Genomic DNA, 18,999 nt, shown 5'->3' with positions numbered 1-18,999 from the left:
GAATTCCTCTGGAGTTGTGGTCAGTGTAGGTTCAGTTCAATTTCAGATAGCTCCTCTTTCCAGCTTACACTTCTAGATATCTATAGGCCCCTTCTGGTGTAGTCGGTGTTACCTTCAGGGATTTTAATCTGTTGCACTGGTCCTTTCTGAAGCGGTTCCCTTTGTTTATTTGGCTTCTGTTTGCCGTCTCTTCGGTTTCTAATTTCCGCCCTGACACAGGCGGGCGGAGGTGATCTCTTATTTAGGTTCGCTAGTTCAGTTCAGTCCTGCTACGGGGAGGGCGGGGCGCTGCACACAGATACCGCTCTGTGTGGCTAGCACTCACCGGCCACACTGGGTTTGCCCCGCTCACGGGTATCAGTGCTTTCCCCGTCTACACTGCTCAGGCTCCCGGCTACTCTATGTGGAGCAGGCCCTGCATTCAGTGCGGTTCCAGTTTTCGGGTACTCCACAAAAGCGCGGATTCGGTTGCGCCTGCGTTTTGTGCCTTTCCTGGCCTGAGTGGCCCAGGCAGCCAGAGGCTTGGGCGCACTCTCCCCGGGTATGGCGCGCTTTTCCCCTCCGCGACCCCAGCGCGCGCCGCCAGTTGGGTCTCAGGAAGTCTTTAGATAGGAACCGGGGGCCTGTTTGCAGTGTGGGAGGGGGTGGCTTCTCAGGGGCTGAGTTTGCCCTTTTCCCCTTCCCCCTGCCTCCTACCTCCAGCGGGGACGGGCCGGCTCTTTTCTGGACTTTCTCAGTCCCTTTGTTTTGCGAACCGCAGGCAGTGTGTTCCGGCCGGTTAATTTTGTCCCACCGTTTAAAAAAAGCTCCCTCCGATTGCTCTCAGGGTCTTCGGGCCGGTCCTTACCCTAAGCAATGCCGCCCGCTCCTCTCCGTTCTGCCCCCGCTTGTTGCTGGCGGGTGCGGGCGTCTGGGGTACTTTTCTGCTGGGAGTTGCTTTTAGGCACGTAATCTGTGGGCATTATTTAATTTTTCCTCCCAGTTAGATTGCCGAAAACTTCCCCCAGTCCCGCCAGTGCGAGGGTTTCCTGGTGATTGGAAACTTCCTCTATTAAGACTCCCTTCCCGGGACGGGTCACCGTCCGTAGCTCTTTTGTCTCCCTTTTTATCTTTTATATTTTGTCCTACCTCCCTTTGAAGACAATGGGCTGCTTTTCTGGGCGCCTGATGTCCTCTGCTAGCGATCAGAAGTTGTTTCGTGAAATTTGCTCAGCGTTCAAATGTTCTTTCAATGAATTTGTAGGAGAGAAAGTGGTCTCCCATCCTATTCCTCCGCCATCTTGGCTCCTCCCCCAGCTGGACTGTTTTAATCCATTCAACTCATCTGTTTGACTAGAGAATTTAATCCATTTAGGTTTAAATAATTATTAATATGTAGCTATCAGTAATTACCATTATTACCATGTTGTTGTATTCTATTCTGCAGTTCCTTTGTTTCTTCCTTCCCTTCTTGCTATCTTGTTTTGTGATTTATTGAAATTCTGCAGCAGTTTGCTCTGATTCCTTTTATCTTTTGTGTATCTTCTAGAGGCTTAGGTTACCATGAGACATATTCTACAGTATGTCTTTTTAAGCTGGTCTTTTTAAGCAACTGCATACAAAAACTCTACATCTTTTCATTCCCCTTCACATTTTATGTTACTGATATCACTATTTAGATCTCTTTATAATATGTATCCATTAAAAAATTACTGTATTGATAGCTATAGCTACTCTTAATACTTTTTAACTCTCACACTAGCATTACAAGTGATTTAAGCACCACCATTACAGAATTAAAGTCTTCAAATTTGACTATATTTATCCTATTTCCAGTGAGATTTATACTTATGTTTTCCTCCTGCTGTTTAATATCCTTTCAACTTGAAGAACTCCCTTTAGCATTTGTTGTATGCCAAGTCTGGTCATGATCAAGCTTTTGTTTGTCTGGGAAAGTCTTTATCTCCACTTTATTTCTGAAGAGTAGCTTTGCCAGATAAAGTATCTTGGTTAGCAAGTTTGTTTGTTTGTTTTTGATACTATGATTCTATCATCTTACTCCCTCCTGGCATACAAGGTGTCTGCCGAGAAGTACTCTTTTGGGCCTTCCCTGTATGTGGTAACTCACTTTTCCTTGCTGCTTTCCAAATTCTATTGTCTTTGACCTTAGACAATTTGATTATAATGTCTCAATGAAGATTTCTTGATGTTTAGCCTCCTTGGAATTTTTGAGCATCATGGATCTAGATGTTAACTTCCCTACTAGATTTAGCAATTTTTCTGTCATTATTTCATTAAATAAGCTTTCTACCATTTTCACTTTCCCTGTTCCTTCTATGGCTTTCAAACTGCCCATATTATGTCATTTGATGGTGTACCATAAGTCATACAGACATTCTTTACTCTTATCAGTTCTTTTCTTTTTATTCTTTTCAAATTATTTGTCTTCAAGTTCAATCATTCTCTTTTCTTCTTGATCAAGCCTGCTGTTGAAGCCCTCTATTGAATTTTTCATCACAGACATTGTATTCTTCAGTCCCAAGAGTTTCTGTCTGGTTCTTTTTTTATAGTTTTCATTTCTTTGTTGAACTTCTCATTTTGCTCACGTGCTGTTTTCTTGATTTCCATTCATTGTTCATCTTCTCTTGTGGCTTAAAGATTCTTTAATATAACTGTTTAGAATTGCAATTGATCTCCATTTGTTTGAGATCCATCACTGGATCTCTTTGTTCTTCTGGTGATGTTATGTTTCCTTGATTCTTCATGTTCCTTGAATTCTTGCATTGCCATCTCTTTATTTGAAGAAGCAGTCCTCTCTTCCAGTCTTTACTGACTGGCTTCGAAAGTGAAAGATCTTCACCAGTCAGCCCAGCTAAAGATTTTGGGAGTCTTTCAGGTCTTTCCTATGGGTGCACTCACCTCTGTATTCTTGTTACCTCTTGAGGAGAGGCCTTCTGTTAATCCCAAAAAGTCAGTCTGGGTACTGGCAGCCTCCTATTTATTTTCCCCAGAGTATTCAAGTTTCTTCCAAACGTTCCCTCTCCCATTCTCATATAGCTGAGCCAGCTGCTGATATCTATACAGTGTCTGCAGAGGCTAACATGGACCATCTCAGGGTTATGTGAAACACTAGGAGCATTTGTCAGTCAGTTGAGGGAAGTAACCGACAGGTGAGAAGTCCCACAGTGTTCTAGATAACCCTCTTGGTGGAGTTCACCTAGATCTAATAGGTGATCTGCAGCTGGTTCTGGAGATCCATGTGGTGAATGCCATGAGTGTCCACTGCTTTCTTCTCTTCAAACTCCCCCAGTACTATTCAGCTGTGCCAATCACCTTAGCCATCTGGGTGGAATGAGATAGAAGTGGGCCTCCTAGTCAATGCCTTAGAAGCCTGGGAAGTCAGAGAGCTCATTCCACTCTCACTTCCTTCATAGGAGAAATCACAGGTTGAGAGGGTCCCTACTGGCACTAAGCTATGCTGCCTTTGGGGAGGAGTGTCTTGGGGGTGGGAGGTAAAGTGAAACTGTCTTTCCTGCCTTCTTCAAAGCATCTATTCATGGACTTCTTTTGCTTGAACGAGGTTTTGGAAGCTCTCCACTGGATTCCTGATTTCCCAAAAGGTACTTCCATCCATGGATGGTTGTCAAAAATTGATGTTTATGGCGTAGATATGAGGGCTGGTAACCTTTTATTCTGACACCTTGTTTATGTCACCTATCTAGTGACTCATCAGATTTTTATCACCCTTTCTTTCCAGAAAATCCTTTGAAGACACAATGAGACCAAAGGTGGGTGAGACTTCCAAATATACTGGTCCCTTTGGGCTTCCCTGGTAGCTCAAATGGTAAAGCATCAGCCTGCAATGCGGGAGACCTGGGTTTGATCCCCGGGTCAGGAAGATCCCCTGGAGAAGGAAATGGCAACCCACTCCAATACTCTTGCCTGGAAAATTCCATGGATGGAGGAGCCCGCTAGGCTACAGTCCATGGGATCGCAAAGAGTCGGATACAACTGAGCAGCTTCACTGGTTGGGAATCAAGGTTCCTGGGGAAAGCAGAGATGAAAAAGCTGTGGCCAGGAGGAAGGAAAACTAACAAGAACCATATCTTGGAAGACTTGGGCACTGTAGCTCAGAATGCTCTTGACCAAGTGGTGGGTCATTGTGCACCAAGACAAGTAACATCTTCAAAGCCACAACTACACTAGATGACTTCAAAAGCAGGCAGGCTATATATGTGGGTATTAATAAGGTGAGTCAACATAGGAGTCTGTTTATATCTGTCACCCACTGGCTAGATTAAGAGATGACAAGGGGTATGGGCTGAAAAATGACTCAGTAGGGCTGAAGGAGACTTAGGGCTGCCTGACAAATGGCATGCCTTCGAGTGTCCATCTCAACTCCAAAAAATGCCTCATATTCTATCTGTTTCATGATGTGTCAGTTCAGATTCTGGGAGAGTTAAGGTAATGTTCCCAATATGTGTATCTTATTTCAACAGGAAGTAGAATTAACGATCACTGAAACCCTGTGGGACCAGGTGAGTACAGAGGGGTCCTCTTTGACAGCACAGTGAGAGACGGGGGAAAGGAGAGAGGAAAGAAAGAAAGGAGCTTAAGAAAGGAGCACATTTCCTTCTTTCCCCATGAGTAATTTGCTGATTGACAGTAAGGAATTCCCATGCACCCTCCCATCTTGTTCTACTATTCATCTAGTCCCAAATCCTCAGACACTCCTTGTGTCTGTGCATCTCAATATCCGTTCTCAACATCCACTTCTCCATTAGATAAGCCTTTTCGAGTATGTTTTCTCTACCAGCATTGTATAAGCACTGTAAATTAATAATTTAAATCTCATCCACTAGCAAGTACCTTAGGGCAAGTACTGAAAAACCCATATATTTTAACTCTCAGATGAGAAGAAGATAATTTACCATTTTGATACAAAAATTAAAGATCCTAACTCCATTTCTTATTAGAAAGAAATATTTTACCTCTAGAGCCACTCAGATGATCTGACAAATTGTCTGCCAATGGCCCTTGATTCCTATGTCATAAAAAATAAAGATTTGGCCCTTCCAGAATGAGGTACCTTCAAAATTAACCTCTCAAAAATAAATAAGTCAACCTAAAGAGTAGACAGATTTAATTTCATTCATTTGAATGAAAAGTTAATTCCATAAAATGACTAATTTCTGCATAATTACTAGTGAGCTGTTGTTTCTGAGGGAAACATGCCTACTGTTTCTGGAGTTCCTGTTTCTAACATGATTATCATCGTGTCATTAGCACAGAAGAGGATTCTTTTCTTCCATCGACTACGGCAAAAAAGTCTATACAAAGACATTAAAAGACATAGAATTTGCTTAAGTCACTCATACATAATTTAAACATAATTTCAATAGGTGGGACATCATTCAGTTTTGATTATTTACAGTGATAAACTGCTTTGTTACTGAATTTCTTGAGAGTATTTTAATAAAGATTCTGAAGAAGAATAAACACCAGATTCACACTGCAGCATCAGAGACTGCCAACATGATTTTTTTAATGCTTCAGAATGTTCTACAGACCACCAAATTTATTGACAATAATTTAAATGAGAATTATGGCCAGCAGCAGAAACATATTCATGGAGCTTTCCTATCCTTTAACTTAATATATTTGAGAGATTCAGACCTGTTATTGGAGAGGTCTGAGGTGTTGAAAAGAAAAGAACATGAGTTTGTACTTGGATGTGAAGAACTGCCCTTTCTGTGGTTATGAAAAACATAGTGTTTTAATGTCATTTCAAGGAAATTAGATCAAATCATTAAAATTGCTTTAAAGAGATCAAGTAGAAAAAATATTTTATAGAAGACAGATTAATCATATGTTTGGTAATGAATGAAACTGTTGAATCTATCAAGAGTGTTTTGGGTTCTGAAAACTTTTTGAGTTGAAAGAGAAATACAGGTTCATTAGGTCACCAATGGGAATTTGTTGCCTTCAGTCTTCAAAATGAGGCAATGCCATGAGCAGTTACTCTCAGAATCCACATGATTAAGCCCTGCATTTTGAAATTGCTTTAAAATAGACTCGTATTTAGAGAATGTAAGAGAAAATTCTTTTAATTCTATAAAAGGAGATGCCTTTTTCACTTTGATGAAATTTCCTTGTTTTCCCAGAAATAGGAAAATGACAACCAAGGTGACAATTCTCAAATATAAAAACACAAGATTTCACTTTATATTTAAATGGTCTATTAGTGCAGAAGCTAGCTATGCTCATTAATAGCCAAAGCAAAGTGCTATAAACTTTCACAGAACACAGATTTTCACTTGGAGTTTCTGAGACCTTTCCAAAATTATCAGCTATTTCAACTTCCCAATCTTGATATTCTAGTTGCATTTAAACTCTGATATAGAGATGAGAATTAGAGGGAAAGTGATCACTTTGAACCTAAGATATCAATTATTCACATGAAACTAAGCAGAAAAAGACTTTAAATCAAAGACTATGAATTATTTAAATGAAAAAAAAAATTAAGTGAAAGTCTCCATAGCCTCTCTCCTGCAAGGCCCCACTGAACAATACTATGTAACGTAATCAACTTTTTTATTCTCTGTCTTTCAATGACTTTTCTCATAAGTTTTATAGAAAGAAAAACACAATTAAAATGTATGAGAATAACTAGTATTCTTATAATTACTGTATTACTGAAGAGTTGATTATAATAAGGGTCAGAAAACCTTCCTATGGGGAACCAGTACATAATTGGATACTTAAAACATAATAAGAGATGAATATAAAACAAATATAAATATATAAGAGATTTATATAAATATATAAGAGATGAATATAAAACTGCAGATGATGACTGCAAGCCATGAAATTAAAAGACACTTGCTCCTTGGGAGAAAAGTTATGACCAACCTAGACAGTATATTAAAAAACAGAGACATTACTTTGCCAACAAAAGTCCATCTAGTCAAAGCTATGGTTTTTCCAGTAGTCATGTATGGGTGTGAGAGGTGGACTGTGAAGAAAGCTGAGCACTGAAGAATTGATGCTTTTGAACTGTGGTGTTGGAGAAGACTCTTGAGAGTCCCTTGGACTGCAAGGAGATCCAACCAGTCCATCCTAAAGGAAATCAGTCCTGAATATTCACTGGAAGGACTGATGCTAAAGCTGAAACTCCAATACTTTGGCCACCTGATATGAAGAACTAACTCTTTTGAAAAGACCCTGATGCTGGGAAAGATTGAAGGCAGGAGGAAAAGGGGACGACAGAGGATGAGATAGTTGGATGGCATCACCAGTTCGATGGACATGAGTTTGAGACAACTCTGGGAGTTGGTGATGGACAGGGAAGCCTGGCGTGCTGTAGTCCATGGGGTTGCAAAGGGTTGGACACAACTGAGCAACTGAGCTGATAAAACAAAGAATGAACACAGGGTTGATGAGAAGCAATAAGCTGATAACTGGCACAGCCTATCCCACTGACTATTCAGATTCTACATGCTCCCTTATAAGCATGTGAAAGTAGGAAAGTTACTAGGCCATTCAGGTGTGACCTATATCAAATTCCTTATGATTATACAGTGGAGATTATAAATAGATTCAAGGGATTAGATCTGGTAGACAGAGTGCCAGAACTATGGACAGAGGTTTGTAACAGTGTACAGGACACAGTGACCAAAATCATTTCAAAGAAAAAGAAATGCAAGAAGGCAAAGTGGTTGTTTAAGGAGGCTTTACAAATATCTGAGGAAAGAAAAGAAGCAAAAAGCAGGGGAGAAAGGGAAAGATATACCCAACTGAATGCAGAGTTCCAGAGAAAAGCAAGGAGAGACAAGAAAGCCTTCTTAAACTAACAATGCAAAGAAATAGAGGAAAACAACAGAATGGAAATGACTAGAGGTCTCTTCAAGAAAACTGGAGATATCACGGGAACACTTCAAGCAAGGATGGCATGATAAAGGACCTAACAGAGGCAGAAGAGATTAAGAAGAGGTAGCAAAAATACACAGAAGAATTGCACAAACAAGGTCTTAATGACCTGGATAACCATAATGGTGTGGTCACTCACCTACAGCCAGACATCCTGGGGTGTGAAGTCAAGTGGGCCTTAGGAAGCATTACTACCAACAAAGCTGGTGGAGGCGATGGAATACCAGCTGAGCTATTTAAAATCCTAAAAGATGATGCTGTGAAAGTGCTGCACTCAATATGCCGGCAAATTTGGAAAACTCAGCAGTGGCCACAAGACCGGAAAAGATCAGTTTTTATTCCAATCCCAAAGAAAGGCAATGCCAAAGAATGTTCAAGCTACCATACAATTGCGCTCATTTCACAAATTAGCAAAGTAATGCTCAAAATCCTTCAAGCTAGGTTTAGCAGTACATGAACTAAGAACTTCCAGACGTACAAGCTGGATTTCAAAGAGGCAAAGAGGGAGGAGCCAAGATGGCAGAGGAATAGGACAGGGAGACCACTTTCTCCCCTACAGATTCATCGAAAGGACATTTGAACGCTGAGCAAACCTCACAAAACAACTTCTGACCGCTAGCAGAAGACCTCAGGTGCCCAGAAAAGCAGCCCATCATCTTTGAAAGGAGGTAGGACAAAATATAAAAGATAAAAAGAGAGACAAAAGAGCTAGGGGTGGAGACCCGTCCTGGGAAGGGAGTCATAATAGAGGAAGTTTCCAAACACCACGAAGTCAGAGAAACCAGAGGTCAAATTGCCAACATTCGTTGGATCATAGAGAAAGCAAGCGAGTTACAGAAAAACATCTACATTTGCTTCATTGACTATTTTAAAGCCTTTGTGTGGATTGCAACAAACAATGCAGATAAAGAGACAGGAGTACCAGACCACCTCACCTGTCTCCTAAGAAACCTGTATGCAGGTCAAGAAGCAACAGTTAGAACCAGACATGGAACAACAGTCTGGTTCAAAAATGGGAAAGGAGTAGGTCAAAGCTCTATATTGTCACTCAGCTTATTTAATTTTCTATGCAGAGTGTATCATGCAAAATGTCAGGCTGGGTGAATCACAACTTGGAATCAAGACTGCCAGGAGAAACATCAATAACCTCAGATATGCAGATGATATCACTTTAACAGCAGAAAGTGAGGAGCCTCTTTATGAGAGGGTAAAAGAGGAGAGTGAAAAAGCTGACTCAAAACTCAATATTCAAAAACTAAGTAAGATCATGGTACCCGGTCCCATCACTTCACGGCACAGAGATGATGAAAAAGTGGAAACAGTGACAGATTTTATTTTCCTGGGCTCCAAAATCACTGTGGACAGTGACTGAAGCCATGAAACTAAAAGATACTTGCTCTTTGGAAGGAAAACTATGACAAACCTAGACAGCATGTTAAAAACCAAAGACATCACTTTGCCAACAAAGGTCCATATAGTCAAAACTATGGTTTTTTCAGTAGTCATATACAGATGTGAGAGTTGGACCATAAAGAAAACTTGAGTGCCAAAGAATTGATGCTTTCAAATTGTGCTGGAGAAGACTCCTGAGAGTCCTCTGGACTGAAAGATCAAACTAGTCAATCCTAAAGGAAATCAACCCTGAATATTCACTGCAAGGACTGACGCTGAAGCTTTAATACTTTGGCAACCTGATATGAAGAGCTGACTCACCTGAAAACCTGTGATGCTGGTAAAGATTGATGACAAAAGGATATAGGGATGGTAGAGGATGAGATAGCATCACTGACTTAAAGCACATGAATCCAAGTAAACTCCAGACAACAGGGGAGCCTGGGGTGCTGCAGTCCAAGGAATTGCAAAGAGTCAGACATAACTTAGCGAATGAACAACAAAGCATGTTAAAATTCCTGAATATCAACAAAAACAAATCTATATTTCAACTGAATAAAATATACCTATCTGTCTTAAAGTCCTCATCCTTTCCCCAAAATGAAGAAACTCAGACTACCAATAGTCACGGTCTCCATCTATATCTGGGTGAAGAATATAGGTGCATGTTTAGTTTTAGAAGAATCTGCCAGAGCTTTTCCCACAGTGATCACACACTTCTGTACTTCTTCCAACAATATATGAGAGTTTGAGCTTCTCTATGTTCTCACCAACACATGGTCTTGGCCTACTGGTGTATTATAATCTAAATGCAAATGTGTTGATTTCCACAGCTATGTTTAGCTTCAGAACAAACACCAATGAAATGAAGTACAATAGTGGGTTTCATTGACATTCCTTTCACAGCTTGGCCTTCTTTAAATAACTTCCTGTATTTCACCCACCTACCATATGAAGAAATGGTGGCCCAGAAATATGAGAGTGAAATTCAATGAGATTTATTTCTTTAAGCTAGGAAGCCATAGTCTGTTAGCATTCATACTCTACAGCCTAATAATGACTGAGAGATTCTATATATAAAATCCCTTTGTAATAAAGTCTGTAACATTAATTTTTCCATAATTTTTTGTCTTGTCAGGTGCTAATGGCCTTTAAGGATATACAAAATGAGGTGAGATTAAATTTCCACTCTAAATTCCCTGGCCATATCACTTCTCTTGCTTCTGATTTTCCTGTACCCTTCTGTGCTGTTGACTTTGATCAAGCTTTTAGTTTCATTTCTTTATCTAGGGATTTCTCCCTTAAAAGACTAGCACTCATTTGTCAGTCTAGTAAGTAAGACCAGAAGATGCCTAACAATTCCCTTATGAAAATATGATAATACAGAGAGAAAAACATATCTATCAGAACTACTCTCAGCAAGAATGCTATGCAGTTATGTGAAACAGATAGGTGACTGAGTTGGGGGGATCCAAATGACATGGTAAACTATTAAGATAGTATGTTTATTAATTATAGGGTGTACAAATTAAGAGTCCAGAGCTAAATTTCGCTCTGCAACAACCCTCCTCTTCTGCTCTTTCATGCAGGTTCTAGAATTTTTTCTATACAAACACTAATTAAATATCTAAAAATATAGTCCAAAAATGGAGTATATTATTGGCTTACTCCAGACATTGAGTTACTACATTTGCTTGCTCAAGGTGTTGATGTGTCTCAGTCCTACCAAGGTTGGACCAAAAGGACCTGAAAGAAATTTCCTCTACTTCACTAACTGGATCACTCTTAGCCTTTGAACTAAGCCTTTTTCTATAGTTCAAGAAGCCATTCCATTGTATCCTGCTGCTGTGTCTGGAACTTACTCTAGGAAAAACTACAGCAGCCTCCGCCTCCATCTGGCTGGAGGTAAAAGGGAGAAGAGATCAAAATCTTGGTATTTTCACAAAGTATTTCTCAGCCTCAGAGCACCTCCACGTTACCCAGAATTTTAGTCCCCTGTGTCCTTCCTAAGTGTCCTCCAAGCAGGACTTGAGCTAGTGAGAGGAGGAGGTTTGTCCATAAGTGGGACTCACATGTGTTGATTTCATCCTTTCAAGGCCCATAAACAAAGTTAAGTGTCCCACCTGACATCTCCTGTGCTGAAGCTCTATTCTAGGTCTAGTGGTTCTTCATGGGGTTCATCAGACACAGACCCTGCCCTCATGGAACACCTGGGCTGGTGCAGACTGTTATGTCAGTGTGACAAACACCTTGAAACAGGCACATGGAGAGAAGAAAGTCAAGCAAAAGATATCTGGGAGAGACAGAACTAGAAAGCACTTCCTTGCCCCAGAGCACTGTTATGTAGAAACACCATCTAGCCAGCTCCTGGGAGCTCAGGGGCCCCAAAGTACATAGCATCAGCAGCTATTTACTCTGGGATGAGTAAGAGGGAATTTTTTAAAAAACAGATACTTAAAGGTTCATCTCAGAGAACCAATGTATACACAATGAGGAGTCAGCTCAGTTCAGTGGTTCTGTCATGTCCGACTCTTTGAAACCCCATAGACTGTAGCATGCCAGGCTTCCCTGTTCATCACCATCTCCCTGAGCTTGCTCAAACTCATGTCCATTGAGTTGGTGATGCCATCCAACCATCTCATCCTCTGTCATCCCCTTCTCCTCCTGCCTTCAATCTTTCCCAGCATCAGGGTCTTTTCAAATGAGTCAGTTCTTCACATCAGGTGGCCAAAGTATTGGAGTTTCAGCTTTGGCATCAGTCCTTCCAATGAATATTCAGGACTGACTTCCTTTAAGATGGACTGGTTAAATCTTCTTGCTGTCCAAGGGACTTTCAAGAGTCTTCTCCAACACCACAGTTCAAAAGCATCAATTCTTTGGTGCTCAGCTTTCTTCATAGTCCAACTCTCACATCCGTACATGACTACTGGAAAAACCATAGCTTTGACTATATGGACCTTTGTAGGCAAAGTAATGTCTCTGTTTTTTAATATGCTGTCTAGGTTGATCATAGCTTTTCTTCCAAGGAGCAAGGGTCTCTTAATTTCATGGCTGCAGTCACCATCTGCAGTGATTTTGGAACCCCCAAAAATAGTCTCTCACTATTTCCATTGTTTCCCCATCTATTTGCTATGAAGTGATGAGACTGAATGCCATGACCTTCATTTTCTGAGTTTTAAGCCATCTTTTTCACTCTCCTCTTTCACTTTCATCAAGTTCTTCTTCACTTTCTGCCATGGGTGGTGCCATCTGCGTATCTGAGGTTATTGATATTTCTCCTGGTAATCTTGATTCCAGCTTGTGCTTCATCCAGCCTATCACTTCTCATGATATACTCTGCATATAAGTTAAATAAGCAGGGTGACAACACACAGCCTTGATGTAATCCTTTACCGATTTGGAACCAGTCTGTTGTTTCAAGTTCAGTTCTAACTGTTGCTTCCTGACCTGCACACAGATTTCTCAGGAGTCAGGTCAGGTGATCTGGTTTTCCTGTCTCTTGAACAATTTCCACAGTTTGTTGTGATCCACACAGTCAAAGGCTTTGGTGTAGTCAATAAAGCAGTAGATGTTTTTCTGGAACTCTCTTGCTTTCTTGATGACGCAATGGATGTTGGCAATTTGATCTCTGGTTCCTCTGCCTTTTCTAAACCCAACTTGAACATCTGGAAGTTCGTGCTTCACGTACTGTTGAAGCCTGGCTTGGAGAATTTTGAGCATTACTTTGCTAGCGTGTGAGATGAGTGCAATTGTGTGGTAGTTTGAACATTCTTTGGCATTGCCTTTCTTTGGGATTAGAATGAAAACTGACCTTTTCCAGTCCTGTGGCCACTGCTGAGTTTTCCAAATTTGCTGACATACTGAGTGTAGCACTTTCACAGCATCATCTTTTAGGATTTGAAATAGCTCAACTGGAATTCCATTACCTCCACTAGCTTTGTTCGTAGTGATGCTTCCTAAGGCCCACTTGACTTCACATTCCAGGATGTCTGGCTCTAGGTGAGTGATCACACCATTGTGGTTATCTGGGTCATGAAAATCTTTTTTGTATTGTTCTTCTGTGTATTCTTGCCACCTCTTCATAATATCTTCTGCTTCCATTAGGTCTATACCAATTCTGTCCTTTATTGAGCCCATCTTTGCATGAAATATTCCTTTGGTATCTCTAATTTTCTTGAAAAGATCTCAAGTCTTTCTCATTCTATTGTTTTCATCTATTTCTTTGCATTGATCACTGAGCAAGGCTTTCGTATCCCTCTATCCTTGCTATTCTTTGGAACTCTGCATTCAAATGGGTATATCTTTCCTTTTCTCCTTTGCCTTTAGCTTCTCTTCTTTTCACAGCTATTTGTAAGGCCTCCTCAGACAGCCATTTTGCCTTTTTGTATTTCTTTTTCTTGGGGATGGTCTTGATCACTGCCTCCTGTACAATGTCATGAACCTCCATCCATTGTTCTTCAGGGACTCTATCAGATATAATCCCTTAAATCTATTTGTCACTTCCACTGTATAATCGTAAGGGATTTGATTCAGGTCATACCTGAATGATCTAGTGGTTTTCCCTACTTTCTTCAATTAAAGCCTGAATTTGGCAATAAAGAGTTCATGATCTGAGCCACAGTCAGCTCCTGTTCTTGTGTTTGCTGACTGTACAGAGCTTCTCCATCTAGGCTGCAAAGAATATAATCAATCTGATTTCGGTATTGACATCTTGTGATTTCCAGGTGTAGAGTCTTCTCTTGAATGAGGAGGGAGGGTGAAAGTGAAAAGAAAAGTGAATGTCACTCAGTCATGCCCTACTCTTTGTGATCCCATGGACTGTAGCCTGCCAGGCTCCTCTGTCCATGGGATTCTCCAGGCAAGAATACGGAAGTGGGTTGCCATTCTATTCCCCAAAGGATCATCCTGACCCAGGGATCGAACCTAGGTCTCCTGCATTGCAGGTACATTCTTTACCATCTGAGCCACTGGGGAACCCTGAAGAGAATGAAAGAGGCCAGAAAACAGAGAGCACAGAAAGGCCAGAGAGAATGAGAGAGGAGAGGCCACTGCATGAATCATTATGACTGTAGGTAATGAAGTGTGCATCTCCCACCCCTAATAAGGCCAGAGTTTGTCCTATTTATTATTCAGCAAACATTTACTGAATATGCTATATGCAGTGCATTGTGTTTGATGTGAGGGATACAAAAACAACACACATTCTTTCAGGAAACGTCAAATTTCATTACATTTCCAAGAAGCCCACATGTCTCACGCAGACATCCCTATAATCTTACCAAGTCTAGCTGGTACACTGAAGAGGAGAGTGGCCCCTGACTCTCTGACTTTCTCTCATTTTTCTCAGCTGCAGGAAGATGCCCGGATTCGAGGTAAAGAGCAATATTTCAAGGTTTGGGTAAACCAAGGGTGAGGGGAGGGAATAAGGAGTTCATAATCAAAGTCTCAAGGTGGGAGCTTCTATTTGGCTGGAAGCTGGAGTCTGGGCCCCGCTAGTCTCTCCTCTTTTCAGTCCAGTTATCTGGACAGGGACAGCAGGATCCCTTTCTCCCTTGGAAAGGTTGTTGAGGGCCAGAGGACACTCTCAGCCCTGTCAGACAAGGCACTTGTCAGGAGAGGAGAGACAACAATTGGAGGGAAGCTTCCCAGCTCTGTGTTTAGGGTTTAGGAGGCACTGAAGATTGGGGAAGCCAAAATGGAATGATTATTTAGGGTGGTCAAATTATAGTACTCAAATGATCATATGCAGATTTTAATGTTTCAAATTAAAACACGCAGGTGCTGTCTTAGTTGCTCAATCATGTCCAACACTTTGCAACCCCGTGGACTGTAGAGCACCAGGCTCCTCTATCCATGGTGATTTTCCAGGCAAGAATACTGGAGTGGGTTGCCATGCCCTCCTCCAGGAGCCTAGAATTATAGCATAGATTTAGCCATAGTTGGTGTTCCTTCCTTTCCAAAATGGAACTTATAAATCAGGGCTTTTCAAATATTTGAATGTATACAAATTACCTTGGTACTTCATTCAATAGGCCTGAGACTCGGGTTCTTTATTTCTAAGAAGCTGTCATGTGATGCTGGAACCTGTGGTTCATGAATCAGACTTTGAATACCAAGGATATAAATGAGTTCACTGAAATATCCTACTAAATATAAAACAGATAACCAACAAGGACTTACTGTATAGCACAGGGAACTCCACTCAACCTCTGTAATAACCCATATGGGAAAAGAATCTGATAAAGAATGAATATATGTATACATATAACTGAACCACTTTGCTGTACACCAGAAACTGACACAACATTGGAAATCAACTCCTTTTTTTCATTTTTAATTCAATGTATATTATAATATTTGTCCATAAGAACATTTATAACTGATCATCTAATTTGGGTTAAATGTATTGCTGTGCTTAGTCGCTCGGTCATGTCTGACTCTTTGTGATCCCATGGACTATAGCCCACCAGGCTCCTCTGCCCATGGGATTCTCCAGGCAAGAATACTGGAGTGGGGTGCCATTGCCTACTCCAAGAGATCTTCCTGGTCCAGGGATCAAACCCATGTCTCTTATGTCTCCTGCACTGGCTGGTGGATTCTTTACCACTAGTGACACCTGGGAAGGCCAAAAGTATCACTACTCAGTTTTGTCTTTTGAAGTGTTCTCCAAACAGGACTTGCTCCGTGATGCAAGCTATTGTGTTATCATTCTGTAGCATATGCTATCTCTGTATGGTTTGGAGGTGATCTTAGCTTTGGGAGGTGCACATAAGATTAATAGCATTCAGTGATTCGTGTACTGGAAGTATCCATAAGTTACCACCCAGGAATCTCTGCTGAATTCTGAATATCAGTTTCCATTCCTCAGGCCCATGCAGGGCAGCAGACAGGACCAAAAATACGGAAATATGGCCAAGCAGAATCCATCATGAGGTACAGGGAAAACTTCTCTTAGCTGCTGAGCCCTAAGGGTCAACAGGTCAAAAGGGCTAAGTTTATCTAAGCTTGAAAGAAGTTCTCTTTTATTCAAGGAAGGCTGTTTTCCAAATAGGTTACTACAGGCCCTGGAATACCTGCTTGATGACCCAATGTAAAAAACATGGATTTAGGATCTTGATTGTTGTTGTTATTGTTTCCTGCTTCCTAAAAGGTGGGTGGGTGGGTGAATGCAGAATAAGATGAGAATAATTCATCTCATTGTATTTTCTGTACTAAAAAAAAGAGACAAGGACCTAATCTAGTGTCAGTGCCCTGGGACTGAGGAATCTGACTAACTCCTAATGCCCAGAGCTGGTTAAATGGGGATCCGGTGGCCATGATTCAATATATACTTCGTAAGTGACCAGATATCCAGTGTCATGTTCTGCAACTGCCTCTCTGACAAGCCTATAGTTCTTTAGCTTCTCCACAAGTTCTGGTCTCTCCCACTTTGACTGGCCATACTCCAAACTAAGGATGTGAGCAGGGCTCAAGGCTCCTAAGGAGATACTTCAGACCCCTGCAATGGAATGATTCCTTCCTGTGTCCCACTCAGGGATGAGCTCCGCGACACCCACATCATCTGCATCCAAGACTGGGTAAGTGACCCTCTTTTGAGAGTCCCTAAGGGAGATAGCATCCACCTGGATATGGGTGTAGTGACTAGGAATACTGCCGTCTTCAGAACACTGTACTTCCAACATGTATCTCAGAAGAGGGTCCCCCACTACTCTAAATTAATGGTGAACCACAGAGCCGGGGCTTCCTCCTTCATCCTCAGCCCCACCAGAAATCTCTGGAATTTCAGCATCAGTCTGCACCTCACCATACAGATTTTGGGAGATTCTATTCACTCAATTTAAGGAAAAAAAAGGAGATGTAGAAAGAATGACAGATAAGAAAGGAACACCACAAAAAAAAAAGTAAAAAATGAGGAACTTAGAAAGAGGACTTAGAAAAAGAAAATTTTTAAAACTTGAAAGTCCAGTGTCTCAACATTCCATCCAAAAACAGACTAGGAGAAAAAAGATCAGGCTATACCACCAGAGATTTAATTTAGACACTAGGAAAAACTTTGATAGTGAAAACTGAAAAACAGAGTACTGGGTAGTAAGAAGCAGCAGCATGTTCTGGAGAGGAATTCGGAAGTACTTTTAAAAATCACTTTGACCTGTTTCAGATACGGTTCCACCTGAGCCAGAAATGGATAAGGTGAACTTCCTAGATCCCTGTTTCAACCCAATTTGATCCTACTCTAGAAAGTCGACCCTAGTGAAGTAAAAAAGCATTCCTCTTAAAAAGGTATATCACTATAGTTTAAATTGATCATTGCTGAAAGCATGAAAGGAATAAAGGACTGGCAATCTCGTATTTACATAAATCTTATATGTAATTATTATAAACCTTTACATATGAGGAGCACTTTTGATTGGTCAAAACCATATTGGATCAATGATTTTACTTTATTTCAGTATCCCTCTCTGAGGCAAACATGAGGAATTTACCTGACTTTCCTGATGAAAACATAGGCTCTGATAACTTAAGACACATCTCCTAATCCCACTAAGGGCTCTCTCTTATAGGACACAAGATCATCAGGGAATTGCAATTCCCAGAGCTAGTGATGCCCATTCCTGGTGGAGTCTGACAACAGAATAAATCCTTAAGGACAGTGGAGGCCAGGGAGGGGGCCCCAGGGATGAGATCTCTCTCCCTCACACATTCACAGCCTCCTCTTATTTGGTACAGAAGCACCAAGACTTCAGATGCTGCAATGACCCCAAAGTTGGGAAGACTGCTGCCAGGCACTGGAGAGCAGCCATCAGGGATCCAGGCCCCAAACCTGAGAGGACAGTCCTCTGATCAGTCAGCTTGCTGCCCTAGACCCTAATCCAACGATCAACGAAGACCACCTTCAGGTATTTCACCGAGGTCTTTCCCCTGACCTCCACCCTTCACATCCTCAGGAACCCAGGCCTCATCAAGTCCTCACTCCAATATGGCAGAGCAGCAAACTCCACCCCCTCTCCAAAGCTGGGGTTACCTGAGGGACAATCGGTTGAGAAGGTAGAAGCCTGAGGGCAGGGCCTTGCTGGAATCTTTCAGTTTCTTGATTGAGGAAGAGCCAGACAGAGTGAGTCAGGTACAGATAGTTCTGTATAGGGAGGAGTGCTCAGAAATCGAGAGAGACAATTATGGGATAGAGAAATGGAAAGATAAAAAGTTTAAAAAAACACTAAGAAACATGAGGCCCACTATCCCCTTCAGGAAAGTGCTCTGGAAACCTAAGTTATTTTAAGGGCTTAATTCAGAATCAAGAGTCAAACACTGTAGGTCCACAACAGACTCCATTGTCAGGATTTTCACTAAAAGCAGTTAAGTAAACTGCCTCAAAGGAAATGCTTAAGTGATAGCCCATTTCCTCAGCCTTTCAAACTCCCTGACTCTCTAGTTTCATGACATCTAATCTCATATGGATAAAAAGACCATTCTCAGATATTTATCTGTGTCACAGACTAAGCTAGTGATACCCTCTCTATGGCCCTATGTAAGGCTTACTGGGAACTCATAAAAACAGAACCTGAGTGACGAATGATAGAGAAAATCAGGCTCATCTGCATGTGTCTAAGTACAATGACTCTGTGTATTTTCCTGAATAGTCCCGTTTCAAATATTTTATCTCATTTCCCCCATATAGCATCAAAATACAAAATGTCCCAA

The 18,999-nt window shown here is 41.3% G+C and overlaps 1 protein-coding gene across 1 annotated transcript in view; it reads left to right on the top strand.

Annotated features, from left to right (window-relative positions):
- Window positions 1-18,999, top strand: part of C24H12orf54 (chromosome 24 C12orf54 homolog) — a 31,436-nt gene that overhangs the window by 11,891 nt on the left and 546 nt on the right. The window contains 7 exon segments of the mRNA XM_070454501.1: window positions 3,737-3,767; window positions 4,479-4,517; window positions 10,439-10,471; window positions 14,648-14,672; window positions 16,835-16,877; window positions 18,028-18,160; window positions 18,162-18,197. Coding sequence (XP_070310602.1) covers window positions 3,737-3,767; window positions 4,479-4,517; window positions 10,439-10,471; window positions 14,648-14,672; window positions 16,835-16,877; window positions 18,028-18,160; window positions 18,162-18,197 — 340 coding nt within the window.

The sequence above is a fragment of the Odocoileus virginianus genome, chromosome 24, assembly GCF_023699985.2.
Source record: "Odocoileus virginianus isolate 20LAN1187 ecotype Illinois chromosome 24, Ovbor_1.2, whole genome shotgun sequence".
NCBI lineage: Eukaryota > Metazoa > Chordata > Mammalia > Artiodactyla > Cervidae > Odocoileus > Odocoileus virginianus.
Note: the sequence above shows the minus strand (reverse complement) of the source record. Positions and strands in the feature narration are given on the sequence as shown.